The 15,877-nt window shown below is 40.4% G+C and overlaps 1 protein-coding gene across 2 annotated transcripts; it reads right to left on the reverse strand.

Moving 5' to 3' along the window:
* Positions 1 to 440: 440 nt before the first annotated feature.
* On the reverse strand, positions 441 to 11,736 carry LOC143987249 (left-right determination factor 1-like). Of its 2 annotated transcripts, XM_077485849.1 has the most exons (5): positions 11,337 to 11,736; positions 3,871 to 4,308; positions 3,286 to 3,529; positions 2,212 to 2,451; positions 441 to 1,115 (listed from the first exon to the last, which is right to left on the reverse strand). In XM_077485849.1, exons 2-5 carry the CDS (start codon positions 4,145 to 4,147, stop codon positions 776 to 778), a joined length of 1,101 nt encoding a protein of 366 aa, XP_077341975.1. In that variant the 5' UTR covers positions 4,148 to 4,308; positions 11,337 to 11,736; the 3' UTR covers positions 441 to 775. The 2 variants fall into 2 exon arrangements, with proteins under 2 accessions (XP_077341975.1, XP_077341974.1); XM_077485848.1 differs by lacking the exon at positions 11,337 to 11,736 and having other exon boundaries at positions 3,871 to 5,463.
* Positions 11,737 to 15,877: the final 4,141 nt, after the last annotated feature.

Below are 15,877 nucleotides of genomic sequence, written 5' to 3' on the forward strand. Positions count from 1 at the left end.
TTGTGTGGAATTTTTAATAAAGCTTTATAAATAAAGAGTATTAAAAACTAATTAAAAAAAAGTCCTTGCCTTTACTGAACACAGCTTTCACAGTCTAGGTCCTCTTTAACATGAAAATACATATCCGATGATCAGTCCACTTTCAAGGATAAGTACAGCCAAAGCTTGTTTGGCTGTACTTCTCCTGTGGATCACAGTGACCGTCACCAGCTCTCTGCTCAGAGCAGCTGGGAGAACTGAGCGATCAGCGGTGTTTGATCGCTCAGTTCTCACCCTTAGAGAAGACTGGGGATGATGCTGCATCCACCTAAATAAGAGTGGTTTTAAGAAACCAAACCCATACTTCTCTTTTAACCATATTTAACCAAGAGTATTTATGAGTTATTGTAAATCATTAATCAGAGAACATGATAATATAAAAAAATAAAAAAACCTTTTTGATAAAGTTGTTTATTTTAGTTTTTCATCCAGAACTAGATTTGTGTTAAAAAAAAGATCATATGATAGAAATTACAAAATTCCCTCCGACAACCATCTACGGCACCAGAGGGAGATAAATATACATGTGATATTTACAGGTAAGTGCTTCTACATGGCTATCACTGACATTTCTAAAATATTTAATCCAGATTACGACTGTCCATTCACTGGGTATCTGTACCAGCAAAGTTTTGCCGGGCGTGAAACAGTTCTGCATGCAGCTGCGTGGCAAACGTTGTCAAGTGCTGGAGTAAGCAGCACACCAGAGTCCAATAGTCCTTCTTCCCACCCCACTTTAGATGATGGAAATGTTGTCTGCGGTGCACCCACACCTCTCAACGATCATGTTAGGAAACTCAGCTACTTCTATTTCTGTATAGTCATCCTTTTTGACGAGGTACATGACAGGTAAAGGGGAACTCTCCACCACAGCACAGGTCCTCTCTTTGTAGTGATACTTGAGGGCATGAGAGTGAGGCTGCCTACACGCCCCGGTGCAGCGGAAAGCATTGTACCCAGCGGGCTCTATGATCCAGTACTGGGTCCAGGTCAGCTCTCGAAAGTTGATGAAATACTCTTCCCTGCAGCAGATATTGTCCTTTTTTGCTCCAGGGGCTGAACAGTCTCCACGGGCACTAAAAAAAATAAAAATGAAGCGCAACTGTAAGAACCATGATCATTTTAGTATGTACCTAAAAACACATCATATTATATTATCTAGGGGACAGATATGTGACACCAGGGAAGTTTCTTGGAGGAACCAAATAAGGAATGAAATCTGTATTCTGAAAATCGCACTTTGAATTTGAATGGTTAGAATAATTTCTACTATTATTACTTTTATTGCTTAAGGAAACATTGCCTCACATGTCCATTTATTGCAGTGGTAAAAGAGTGCGAGGGGGAACGCTAATGGAGGTATGAATAAAGAGGTTGAGAGGGGGGGGCAGCTTTATGTAGACACTGTGATTTTACTTTATTAGCCTAGGTCAGTGATGGCGAACCTTGGCACCCCAGATGTTTTGGAACTACATTTCCCATGATGCTCATGCACTCTGCAGTATAGATAAGTATCCTGGGAATTGTAGTTCCAAAACATCTGGAGTGCCAAGGTTCGCCATCACTGGCCTAGGTGATAATCTTTTCATATTTAAAAATGAATACAACTCTATTTTTTAGCTTTGGATGGAATGTGGAAGAATTAGAACTGTAATCACCTGAGCTGACTTTATGTATTCACTATATACAGATATTTCATGGCAATATCTTGCTTATAAATGCACTAATGTATTACATAAAATATTTATTTTAAAAAGCACCAAAATCTAAAGACTAAACTTGCTTTGTCTTAAAATAAACCACAGGGAGAAGCCTTTATGAAATGGTTGACTGAAATTTAAAATCAAATAAATATTTGTACCATTTGACTACAATCAATTTATGTTTGCTGTAGTTTTTTTATTGTATTGGAGGCTTTTTGTACAATTATGGAGCTTATGTTTTTTTTTATATATGTGTCTGGAGTTCCGTTTGAAAGCTCTATGTGTATTGCACTAATTTTTATTATCTGGTGCAAGGTAAAGATGACTACACCAAGGTGCAGTTGAGAGCCAGGAGTGCCCCCTTTGTACCCTTTTTCTTACAACTTCTAGATCTTTTAGATGTGCTAGGATTTCATGATAAAATAAATATATGTGATATCAATAATATTGGAATATGAGCTGTACCTACCCATGGTCATCGAGGTTGAGAGTGTATAGGACCAGTTCAGGTTTGCCCACAATGTTGTCGGTGGGATTCTGGGCAGTAAATCGAACCAATTTTGCCATCTCTGTAGCGAAGTTGCCGTGTCTCTCGCCATCTACTCTGATCTCCAAGTGCATATTTGACTGTCCGCTACTTCTCATCCAATAATGTACAGCATTTGTCACATCAAAACTTCTCCAACCAGACTCCATGATGGGTACCAGCCTGCATAAAGAATGCAAATTCAAATATCAGACATGAAGAAATAAAGGAGGATTATACTTTCAGGCATGACTGAGGATGTCAAAGCAGTTGCTAGCAGCGCTGTGCAAGAACACAAAAGCTACAACTGTCAACTGAATCATATATTTATGTACATTAAATTCAGTTGGTTTTCTGTATGTATGTAAGTTCCTGTAAAAACATTTATTTATGCAGCCTGGAAGTTCCCTAAGAATATGTACTTACTTGCAATAGTAAACATTATAAAAATGTGATTTATAAGCAATATATTTAAAAAAAAACTCAAAAAGCACATCCAGTACATCATCCAGTTTGCAGCTTGTCCACTTTTGAACAGAATAGGAATTTGGTGGGCTTTCATTGCAGACCTCTTTTTGAAAAAGTTAGTTGCCTGTTTGTTGTGCTTATCCACTGGCTTTAATATTTTTTGAATCATGGATATAGAACAAGATTGCAGATTAGGGAAAAACTCTTGATCTCAATACTTGCTCCAGGCCTCAGACTCAAAGAATGAAAGAAAGCAAGAGGTCCAGGATGCCATTTAAGCTGGTAAAATTTTTTAGTTGAGGTCAGCAAGGTGTCCTCTCTCTATTTCACTCTCTGTTGATTTTTTAGATTCAACAAAGTTTGGAATTAAAAGATAATGTTCTCTCACAAAGAGTTTGGATGTATAGATTATTCCATAAAAATAAATAAACAAAGTAACAGAAGCATAAATCTTATGGGTCAGATGCTAAAACTCTTAAGCTTATACAGAAACATAAATGAAATAGATGTGTATTTAAGTCTCCTTTTAATGGCTAGGGTTTGCAGTACCTGGAATCCACAAGAGAGGTCCTGTTGCTTCCATCGCTTAAAACCTCCACAAAGTAGACACTAACTCTTGCATTGTTGACGGGCCTTTGCAAGCGTCTGTCAGGTATACCCATAATGGTAGGGGGCAGTTTGAAGAGCTTCAGTTCAGCCATGGTGACCTCACTGTTCTGGGGGATCCTGGACTCCATGCCAAAGACCAGGGTCTGCTTGGTGGAGTCCGCGTATAACACTTCTCCAGAAATATCTGCCAGAGAAGAAAAACATAGAATAAAAAATTAGCATGTTCAGAAAACGTTATTGGAAATGTCTATCAGTCAGGGAGGGGCAGATAATGATTTTGCCATCACTAGGGTATTTGCATACAAATATGTTATCTACAGCAAGCCTTGGAGAAGATGAAAAGACATTGGACCATGCATAACAATGTCCTAATTTGTGTAATGGTTTCCATACTGTAAACAGCAATGCCTGTTGAACTGACTCACACTACTGGAATATAAATATTATTTTACATATATATATATTTCCCCCCTCCATACTGAAATATTTTGCAGTTATCAATAAATATGGCATGAGGTACCTTACCTGCATTTCCTGTGATTCCTCTGAGAATGCCAGCTAGGCTGGGAAGGGACCTCTTTTTCCTCTCCTTGTGCTTGTTGAGCATTGATATGTACTTGGCCTGGATGTGTCTGGGGACCATCAGGTTCTCAGTGTCTCGTTTGGTCAGCCTGGGGAGCTCAGGCAGGTTAAGTTTCTTCAGCAAGGCTTCTTTGATGTCTTCAGGAGTAAATCCACTGCTGGTTGAGAAAAGCATGGCACTGAGAAGCCAGCTCAGTCTGATGAGGATCTCAGGGTTCATCTTTCTTGAAGCCAAGAAGAAACGTCCAATAAGAAGAAGGAAAGAGGGGATGGGATGTATAAAGCCCTTGCTTACTGCAAGCTGTCTGATGTGTCCCTCTGAAAGTCCTCCTTTTAAAGAGAAGTGCCGGGACCACCTGCTGTGCGAGTCAATAATGCAAACTAGGCAACAACAGGAGAACATCACTGCCATTAGGAGTCTGACACATTTTAGACAAGATAAACTCTAATAACAACAGCCACTTTAATCCATTCTGATCATTTATACATGTAACCCAATTCTGGTCCACCTAAATGGTTTTTAAAATATTTATTTCAATTTTCAAATGTTGTTTTTTATTTTTGAATTTACCTGTTATGTTATATATAAATGCATTGCTTAAGGTAAAATCTTTTCTTTGAAATACTTTTAGATTTGTGATTGCACTTTCACAACACATCTTTGCCCTTGTACACACGGTCGGACATTCCGACAACAAAATCCGTCGGATTTTGTCCAAAACTGGTGTTGCATACACACGGTCGGACAAAGTTGTCAGAAAATCCGACCATTCGTAACGTGATGACGTAATTTAGTTACGACGGGACTACGTTCAGGCTAGTAGCCAATAGCTTTGGTCTCGGAATTTGATCTGAGCATGCGTGGCACTTTTTCCGATTGGAATTCTCTACAAACGATCGGACAAAGGCCGGTCCGTCGGATATTCTGACGGAAACAGTCCGATGGAGCCCACACACGGTCGGATTATCCGACAACATGGTCCGATCGGACATTTTCCATCTGAATATCCGACTGTGTGCACAAGGGCTTAGAGATCATAATTGTCACTAGCATCAGGACTTTGTTAAAAAAAGAAGAAAAAACTGAATATGTACAGAAAATATCTAATGCCGCGTACACACGGGCGGATTGTATGGCCTACTTAGTCCGCTGAAACACATTTCAGCGGACAGTCCGCTCGTGTGTGGGCTTCAGCGGACTTTTTCAGCGTGCAGTCTGGCGTACTAAGTATTTCGGAATTTCCATAATACTGTCCGTCATACTTTGGTTTCAGCGGACAATCCGCTCGTGAGTAGGCTAGTTCGACGGACTAAGAATGGCGCATGCTCACAAAGGATTTACACGGCAGAAGGTTGCATTGCTGTGTATTGGACTTCCTATTTCTAGTCCCGTCGTAGGTGCTGTACACGTCATCGCGCAAGCTTTCAACGGACTGTTTGTGCATCCGTGTGTGGTCAAGTCCGTTCATTCGAAAGTATGACGGACTGTCCGTCGGATTGTATGATGGACTAAGTAGGCCATACAATCCGCCCGTGTGTACGCGGCTTATGAATTTAAGCTTTGAGAGATAAAGGGCTTCTCATGTCATAATTGGTAAAGCTCTAGATAATTTATTCTTTATATTAAAATTAAATATAACATCAAATGGTATATAATAACATTAATCATTTCAGAATAGGCATAAAAAGTAAAATAAATGATTAAAAAAATCATATCTATAATTTTTTTTTTCTTGTGAAAATGATTATTAATTGCAATTATTAAATGTATTACTTATTTTATTTCATAATGTGTCTGTTGTGTTATACCTTAATTTAACTACACACCAAGCAATAACTTATTACATAAATGTTTTATATTAGATCAGAGGAACATACGTTTTGTGCAGTTATATAAGGAGAAGAAAGGGAGAGGTAAGGATGAGGAAAGTATTCATTTAGTTGGCCATTAAAGGTCTCATTTAGAAGTAGAAAAGACCAAAGAAAAACTCAACTGTAAAGAACATATTATATGCAAATGTGGTTTTGTGGCACATCACAAATATCTTGTGGAGATGTTACGTGGCCTTTTGATAAAGTGTTAAAGATTATGTTGCATTAAGGGATTTAAACACAATAGAAATGTTCTGCATTTCCAGCTACTGTCGTTTTCTGTATAGACAGATATATACAGTATAGAATTTTATTTTTTGGGTTATAGGTAGCCCCCTTAATCCAAAAGGTCCAAGGCCATTTGCCATTGTCATATAGTTAATACTTGATATAGCCCAGACTGCTAGGCAAGGTGTTAATTCCCAGAGGGGGACCTAGGAAGTATATTACTTCCACAGCTGGGAAGTGGATAAAGTGGCTGGCATGTTAGTGATAAATCAATTTTTATTTACCCCTCTCTGTCCCAATACGTGATATACATCTTGGCCATTTGCTGCTGTCTGCTGGCCGATCTAATAGTCAGTATATTAGAGGTACTGCAAGTTTATCTATAGCATAAAGGATACTTTTTGCTTCCTGAATAATATTACACTAATGGGTGCTGCATTGAAATCCTGAAAAAATGTACAATTAATTGTACTTATTTTATTTAAGAATGTATTATTTATAATATTATTATTTTCATTATAATTTATGAAAATAATTGCAACTCTTTTATAGTTACTATTTAGGCCAAATACATAAAAAAATAAAATGTATTTGTCCAAGACATTAATCATTCATCCAGGCAGCAAAAAAAAAAAAGTGTTACGTATTATTATCACCTATTTTATAATTAATTTTAACATTTCTTTTCTGTGTTTTATTCAATTATTTATTACAGCTACTTACAGTAATATAGCACAGTCAATTTGCATTTTATAGTTCTTAAGCAGAACCTTACTTTGACATGACACTTTGCTCCCCAAAGGAGCTTGCAATTTCCCTTTGATAACCCACCAGATTTTTTTGGGGCTTCTGAAAGAAGCAGAAACATTCAGCCTTTATACAAACGATATCTTTGTTAAGACCTTAACCCACAACTCCTGTGCTGCAAGGCAACAACGTAAATCATTCCATCTTTGTGTTGCCTTTGTGTCTTAAAAGGCTGTAGTAGAACCTATTTCAGACTTCTGCCGATAAGAGCTGTTTTTTTCCCCCATGGGAATCTACTTATGCTTGGACACATATACTTCTGTGCATGTTACAAATAACACACATAACGGATGATTTACCATATTCCTGTGTATCCATGTTCTCTGATTGACATTAAAGAGAACCCAAGGGCAGCAATAACACCTTTGAAGTGACAGTCAATGAAGGAGGAGACCAGTTTATACTAATGTATGAGATCAAAGCTTAACTGATGCTATCTGTGATTATCAGGACCTGAAACAGCTCACTCCTGCCTGAAGCACTTCAGGCATTATATAATTTTTATTAGTAATATTATTATCCAAATGAAAATTAATGGCGTACAATTCATGTAACTTATTTATTTTTGAATCCATATAGATACACAGTTTTTTGTAACAATTGTGCATTAACCACTTTCAGACCGGACCATTTTGCTGGCTTAAGACCAGACCACTTTTTGCGATTCGGCACTGCGTCGCTTTAACTGACAATTGCGCGGTCGTGCGATGTGGCTCCCAAACAAAATTGACATCCTTTTTTTCCCACAAATAGAGCTTTCTTTTGGTGGTATTTGATCACCCCTGCGTTTTTTTTTTTTTGTGCTATAAATAAAAATAGAGCAACAATTTTGAGAAAAACACATAATTTTTTACTTTGGTTATAATAAATATCCCCCAAAAATATATATAAAAAACATTTTTTTTCCCTCAGTTTAGGCCGATACGTATTCTTCTACATATTTCTGGTAAAAAAAATTGCAATAAGCGATTATTGATTGGTTTGCGCAAAAGTTATAGCGTTTACAAAATAGGGGATAGTTTTATGGCATTTTTATTAATAATATTTTTTTACTAGTAATGGCGGCGATCAGCGATTTTTATTGTGACTGCGACATTGTGGCGGACACATCAGACATTTTTGACACATTTTTGGGACCATTGTCATTTATACAGCAATCAATGCTATACAAATGCATTGATTCCTGTGTAAATGACACTGGCAGTGAAGGGGTTAACCAAGGGTGGCAGTGTAGGGGGTTAAGTGTTCCTAAGGGCTAACTGTTCCTAACTGTGGGAGGCTGGGCTTTGTGTTAGTGAACACTGATCTCTGCTCCAATCACATGGAGCAGAGATCAGTGTCACTTGTTGCTAGGCAGAACGGGGAGATGCTGTTTACAACGGCATCTCCTCGTTCAGCCGCCCCGTGAGACGATCGTGGGTATCCCCACGGCGATTGAGTCCGTGGAACCCACGACCAGACTCACGGGGGTCCCGACCGGCACGCGAGCAGGCCGGCGGCGGCGGCGCACACGCAATGGAAGGGCGGCATTTAAAAATGGAAGTACCTGTACGCCAATATGCCTGCCCCTGCCATTCTGCCGACGTACATCGGCGTGCGCCAGTCGGGAACTGGTTAATACACAATTCCTATATTGTACATGTTTTGGCAGATTAGAATTTAACTTCACTCTTTCAGTCAACATTGACTATTTGTAATCCTTATGCTGCTAGCATTAGTAAATAGATATGAAAGTATATCATATTTACTTGTTTTAAAACTTTTTTCAAATTTCTTCAGTAACTTCCTCGTTTCAAGGCCTAGGCAAATGATGTCATAATCCTGGGAGTCTTCAGGAGGAAAGCAAGGGTTTTCTTAGCTACGCACACCATCATGCCTGTATGCCTGAGCTAAGGGCAGATGGGTTCCAGGAAGTAAATGCTACATCAGGGATATGCAATTAGCGGACTTCCAGCTGTTGCAGAACTACAACTCCCATGAGGCATAGCAAGACTCTTGACAGCCACAAGCATGACACCCAGAGGCAGGGGCATGATGGGACTTGTAGTTTTGCAACAGCTGGAGGTCCGCTAATTGCAGATCCCTGTGCTACATGAATCATTTGCCCTTACTTAAGATGGCTGCTGCCAAAAATGCTAGGGGGTGTTTGTTTTGTGATTTCTCTGCAAAATAAAGCATGGAGACGGATGAATTGTGGTGTTTGTTTTGAACTTTAAAAATGAATGAAATAGTGTTTTTGGTTTGTGGTACAAAGATGCAGTAGAGTTCCGCTTTAATGAACAGTAAAATTTAAATAATATCAAGCAAAATTTTAAGATATAACTGAAGGCAAAACTTTTGTTTGTTTTGGATGGATTGGAGAGGGATCAAAACAGCTATCATGTTTTTATTGCTGTCTGCGCACTCAACAGGAAGATTCTCCTCTCCTGGTGACTGTTATTATTGAGAGTGAAAGTAAAAGGAAACCCCCAATTTTGGGTTGTCACCAGGAATAGCTGGGAGACTTTTAGTAGAAACACCGGTTCTGGTGACTTTAGTGACAAGCAACGATTCCCTCACTTTGGAGGAATTTCTTCTCTTCTGTTTTGGTTGTGGTACAGGAAGTGAAGGAAATCTTCCCATTAGGATTTTACCAGTGATCAACTTGAATTCATTGTTAACCAACAAAGTCTGGTCTTGCATTAATAGTAGTATGTATGTAAGTGATAACACTCTGTCCCTCCACTTGTGCAGCTGCATTGCCACCCTGTCATATGGGTTTCTGATGGAGACTATAAGCAGCCATTTAAACACACATTTCACAGTCCATTGTTTATACCATTAGTAAAGCTCATCTTGAGAAACCAGTACTTCTTTGGGTTATAGGATGAAACTGAAAAACGTGAAGGTAACCCACTAAAAAAGCACAAGAACATACTCTATACATACAGTGTCCTTGCAGGAACTCGAAGGAAGTAGTCTCATGCTGACTGGGCATTTAGACCCAGTGCATAATACAATGGTATATAGGTGTGGGCTGAAGGCACAGGGGCACCATCCTGCCTGCTGGCAGCCTGTACAACTCTACAAGGGGCTGAAAGCTGTTGTCACTGAATGGTGTATGCTCAGAACTCAGACTACTTGCGGTCTGGACATTCATCCATGGACACAGTGCCCTAGTTGTTAATAGCAATTGGTGCACTAGCCAACTGAAACAGCTTTCAGCCTCTCATACAGTTTTAGAGGCTGCTGGCAGCAGGACTCGACAGTGTACCTGTGACTTCCATATGCACCTGAACACCAGAGTCTCCCAATGTGCATGAGGTCTTACTTTCACAAAAATGCACAGTGTTTCACACCGGCTAGGAATTGTTGAAATACAGAAAGCAGTAACTGGTACAGATGCAAGGGTACAGAAGTGTGAATTTTGTTGGGTAAGGTACATACCAATGCACTGTTTAAATTGTTGACAAGTCAAGCCACTTTTCTGAGAGCCGCAGACAGCAGATGTGCTGATATTGAACCCTCCAGACAGATATCTGCACCTCTGTGCCCTCTGATATTTACACTTGTCTGAGCCTCCTAACTGGCTTGTCCAGGGCTGTGTACTTCCCTCTGTCTGGCCCTGACCCTCTACAATGCCTGTGTCTAATGACACTGGGTCATGTATGCTGTCCCCCTTGTCCCTGGCCCAGGACTGTGGATTGAAGAATGCAGCTTTACAGGAACTGCAAATACTATAAAATTAATGAGCAAACAGAGAGCAGAAAGAGGCAATGTGGATTGGGTTCATTTCACAGTGTGGTGTTCCCATTGCCGGTTTTCTTAGACCCTCTTGTCATGCAAACAAGGGGCTGCCTGGAATTTGAGAAAAGCCCTTAACAGATTTGTGTATTGGAGCTTTGGTGGTGCTTTCAGCTTCTCAGACAGGAGATTAAACAGGCCGAACATGGACACCAAACAACCCCAGGATACAGTCTTATGTTTGGATTTGGGGTACCAGGTTCCCTTTGTACATATCTGTTACGTGGTAGACTAAATACACTTACAGATCTTATGATTATCTTATATGATAGCCAAGTGATGCAGCATTGCCTGTGATCTTAAAATAGAACCCAGTCTGCATAATAATTACTAATCAACATCTACGAATTAAGTGTAGATGCATTTTTTTATTATTATTATATCTAATAAAACCCCAAAAATCCAAATTCTGCAAAAACATTATAAAATAAAATAAAGAAAGCAGCATGTTGGTTGAATTAGAGATGAAACAAACTACATGTCTACGCATGGACAGTCTAGGACCAGACTGCTCACTTATGTGTGTACAGTAATTAGAACAGTATTTGTAATAATGATTGAGATATACATATATATATAGTGTGTTTTCAAAAAGAGTGACCCAATTTCAAATAGTTATATTTAATAATAAAAATGTGTTACAGTTACATAACAAATTACAAACTATTAAGTCCTCAAGTTTCACTCACCATGTTATAAATGCTCAATGTGCCCCTTACCTGCTGAATAGACAACATCAAGACTATAGCTGAAATTGTCCCTAACACGTCTGTGTCTTCTTCCACAGAAGTTACTGTATCTGTGATTCTGTTGTTGAGCTCATTCAAGTCAGCGGTAATAGTGGAACATAAACATGTTGTTTTACATATCCCCACAAGAAAAAGTCATAGGGTGCAATGTCTGGAGATCTTGGGGGCCAAGTGTGTATGGCCAAGTCTTGGAGTCCCATGCAACCTATCCAACGATGAAGCAAAGTTTCATTTATAAACTGACGAACTTGGTTGTGCTAATGTGGCAGTGCTCCGTCTTGCTGAAAAATGAAATCTTCGGAGTCTTCATTAAATTGTGGGAAAAGCCAGTCCTTCAGCATTTCAATATAGCAATGTCCCGTAACAGTGTTTTGCTAAAAAAAGAAAGGGCCATAAATCTTTGTAAACAAAACCACACAGAACACATACATTTTTTGGTGAATCCCATGCATGCTGTACAAGCTTGTGTGATTTCTTTTTTTTTTTTTTTTTTAAAGGTGTTTATTTTTAATTTTCAACATTGCAACTTAAATGTTAAGCAGTATACATAGTATATAACAATGTTACCTAACACATACAGACAGTGTTATATACCCTTAATGTTTATATATTAAGTGCTGTATTAGTTGGTACGAGTAACTGTTGGTACAAGTAACCACCCAGCCTGAGTGCTGTCATACAGCTCCCCGCTACCATAATCATGACAGCCACGGCAAAAATGTTACTCAACTCCGCCAAAAGGGTACTTCAGAGAAAAAGAAGCTGAGAAACAACAGAAATAAAAGACAAGACAAACATACCAAGCACACACACCACATTCATGCACATCACCATCACTGTTCACGTCAAGGTACCAAAATACTCAACATCAATGCAGTTTATTATTTCACCAGTTTTCCTTATAATCTATACTTCCTGTTAGTATCCTACAGCTCATACCAGTAACCACCAGGCCCAGCCCTACCCCCAGCAACCCCAACTAGGATAGTTGCGAGGATAGGACTGTCCCCCAGAAGGAGCCAGAGACATCCAACCATGGCTACCACACTTTATTGAATTTTTTAAGACAAGTTCTGTTTTTATATATAATTTTGAATTTGGGAAGTTCCCCATTAATAATACCATACAAAGATTGGGTTTTGGGGGGGGTCACTCTCTTTCCAGTTCAACAAAATCACTTTACGTGCATAGAATAAGATGGTACAGAGTAAAATCCGAGCAGATGCTTTGTGAATTAAGTCATTCAGGATGCCCAGTAGTCCCGCCTCCGGAGTCCGGGGTATCGGAAGGGCAAGTTGGTCTTCAAAGAAATTGAACAGGTTCTTCCAGTAAGAGTCCAGTCCAGGACAACTCCAAAACATGTGATATAGATCAGCATTATCAATGATACATCTAGCACAAGACGCATTAACTCTCAAGCCCATACATGCCAGTCTGGCTGGGGTATAGTGCAGATGGTGGATAAACTTAAATTGAACATATTGGTCTGCTGTGCTTATAATATCCTGAAAACAGACTTTGGTAGCCTCCTCCCAACCCTCCTCCGTCAATTCAGGTATCAACCTTTGCCACTTTGTGGAGGAATTCTAAAATGGGTCCGCCCCTGCCCTGGAGAGATGGCTATAGAAGGTTGTGACCAGTTTAGTAATATCTGGGTAGGACAATAAATCTTTCATTGGAGATTCCTTGAGCTCTATGGTCAGGGAGCCAAACTGAGCCCGGATGGCATGCCGGTGGAGCAGGTATTTGTAAAAAAACTTGTGATCAATTTCATGACTACCCCTTCAATTTTCAAAGGATTCAAATACATTCCCCTTAATTATATGAGAAAGATGTGTAATTTGCAGCCGAGTCCACCATTGGGAGTCCGGATGCCCATAGAGCTCAGGAAGACTAAGATTGTCCTAAAGCGGGGTTTGTGGTGACCTTCCGGGTGTGGTTTTTGAGAGCATTTTTTCCCCCTCTCTCCATGCCAGTAAACCCACATCCACAGGGGAGAACCTAGAACACTTGCAGATAAGTGCCCTATGCAGCACATCATTAGCTGTAGTAAACGGTAGATGAAAAGATGACAGAAGAGCACCGGAAGGGGTCTGAGGATCGGAGTGCAGCCATTCATAGACATATGAAAGTTGGTAAGCAATAAAGTAATTGTACAAATTTGGGTGGGCCAGGCCTCCTTTTTGTTTAGAGGACTGTAAGGATGCTTTGGCTATCCGTGGATGGGTATTCTGCCATATAAAGGAGGACAAAATGGATTCAGTTTTCAGAAATAACTTCTTGGGGAGATAAACTGGGGCGGCCCTAAAGCAATTTTGGGAGGAAGATCATTTTAAAAATATTTATGCATCCTATTAGATTAGGAGGAGCGTTGATTGGAGTTTGTCTACCATCTGTTTAGTGATGGGGGTGATGTTTAGATCTTCATATTTTGGGAATTCGTTATGGATCTGAATACCCAGGTATTTAAAGGATTGAGTTGTCTGGAGATTGGAGGTTTTCAAATAATCATATGCACAGGGGGGGGGGCAATAGTAAAAGGCTATGGACTTATCCCATCTGACCCTCAGACCAGACACTTCCCCAAACTCCTCCACCACCTGCATGAGACCCCTAAAAGAGCTTTCCTTGCCATCTAAGTAAATTAATGCATCATCTGCATATAAAGATATCTTCTCCTCCATCGCCCCAAACCAGATGCCCCCTATCCCCAAGGCCTGCCGCACCGCCAGAGCCAATGGCTCAATGGCGAGAGCGAACAGGAGCGGAGAGAGGGGGAACCCCTGCCTAGTCCCTCTCTGCAATAAGAATGGTAAAGAGACATCTCTATTGGTTCAGACCCTTGCTCTCGGGTTTGCATAGAGTAGGCGGACCCATTTCGTATACTGCGGACCAAACCCCATGTTTGACATAGTCTCCCACAAGAATGTCCAACGAACCGTGTCAAAAGCCTTTAACACATCTAATGACAAAACCAAACTACTGCTTTTGTCTTTGCATGCCCTATGGATATGTAGATATAATCTTTGTATATTATCAAACGTGCTATGCCCAGGCATAAAACCAGCATGATCTGGTGGTATAAGAGATAGTATGACCTTCTGCAGACGAAGAGCCAGTATTTTGGCCAAGATTTTTGCATCATTATTCAGGAGTGAAATGGGTCGGTAGGATTCACATAGCAGCTTGTTTTTCCCCGGTTTAGGTAGGACCACAATTAAGGCTTCGTTCATTGAATCAGGGAGAATTCCCTGGTCCAAGGACGCACGATAAGTGAGCAGAAGTTTGGGAGCTATCAACTCAGTATATGCCTGATACCATGCTGAAGGGATACCATCTAGGCCCAGGTCTTTGAGGATGGTAGGGAACCTATTGCTGCTTCCACTTCCTCTATGGTAATCTCTTGTTCTAAGAGGTCCCTCTGAGTGTCATCCAATACAGGGAAGAGAAGAAACCCCTAAAGGTGGTCTCGGGGGGGGGGGGGGGGGCGCTGGATCGTCATATAATTTACTGTAATATGATGCGAATTCCTGATTACTAACTAAGGGATCTGTGGTAGTAGAGCGGTCAACTAATTGTATAGCGGAAATTGAGCTGTCTAGATATTCTGTGTGGGCAAGAAAGGCAAGCAGTCTGCCATTTTTTCCCCCCATGTTCGTGTATTTTTGCCATCTGGTATAGTTGTTGCTTTTTGGTCATGTCCACTAGGTGCAGTTGTAATGTCTTATGGGCGTTAGTTAGTTCCCCCCGAGTCACAGTCGATGGATTTAGCGTGTGTCTGGATCTTGCCTCCTCTAGGGTTTGCTCAAGTGCCGCCTGTTGGGCCCTCCCAGTTAGTCTATAGTGCTTAATATGAAATATATATGACCCATGCAGTACTGCCTTAAAGGCATCCCGTGTGGGGCCCGGTGATGTTGTGTCAAAGTTGGAGGACCAGTAATTTACCATGTCCACCCAGATAGCCTCTTGTATCTCGGGCGTGGATATCCACAGGGGACTAAGTCACCACACCTGAAACGAAGGCCTGTGTCCTAAGGTGAGGGTAACCTGTATAAGTGAGTGGTCTGACACGGTTTGTGGAACATATTTAATTGCCCTGATAACTGGCAGAAGGTCTTTGGTGGCAAGTGCGTAATCCAACCTAGAAAGAGAACCATATGACCTTGATTGACAGGAGAATATTTTTTCATTAGGAAACTTCCAATGCCATATATCTACATATCTATATGCCTCACACCATTTACTAAACAGTTTAGACTCAGTTACATGAGGTTTTAGTCTATCCATCGTGGGCTGCAACACTGAGTTGAAATCCCCGACTATAAACGTAGGACAAACAGGTAAAAGTGATATTCTAGCGCTCAGGTCTGAAAACACTGTGGCCGTGACTGGCGGGGGAACATACACCATGACCAAAATAATGGCGTTTTCTACACAGTAACATGTAGCACCAGGTACTGGCCCTTAGGGTCTGAGATCACCCGGTGACACTCAAAGAGGAGTGGCCACCC

Source organism: Lithobates pipiens, unplaced genomic scaffold (genome assembly GCF_037356315.1).
Source record: "Lithobates pipiens isolate NorthernLeopardFrog02 unplaced genomic scaffold, aLitPip1_a1.2 Scaffold_18, whole genome shotgun sequence".
Classification (NCBI taxonomy): Eukaryota; Metazoa; Chordata; class Amphibia; order Anura; family Ranidae; genus Lithobates; species Lithobates pipiens.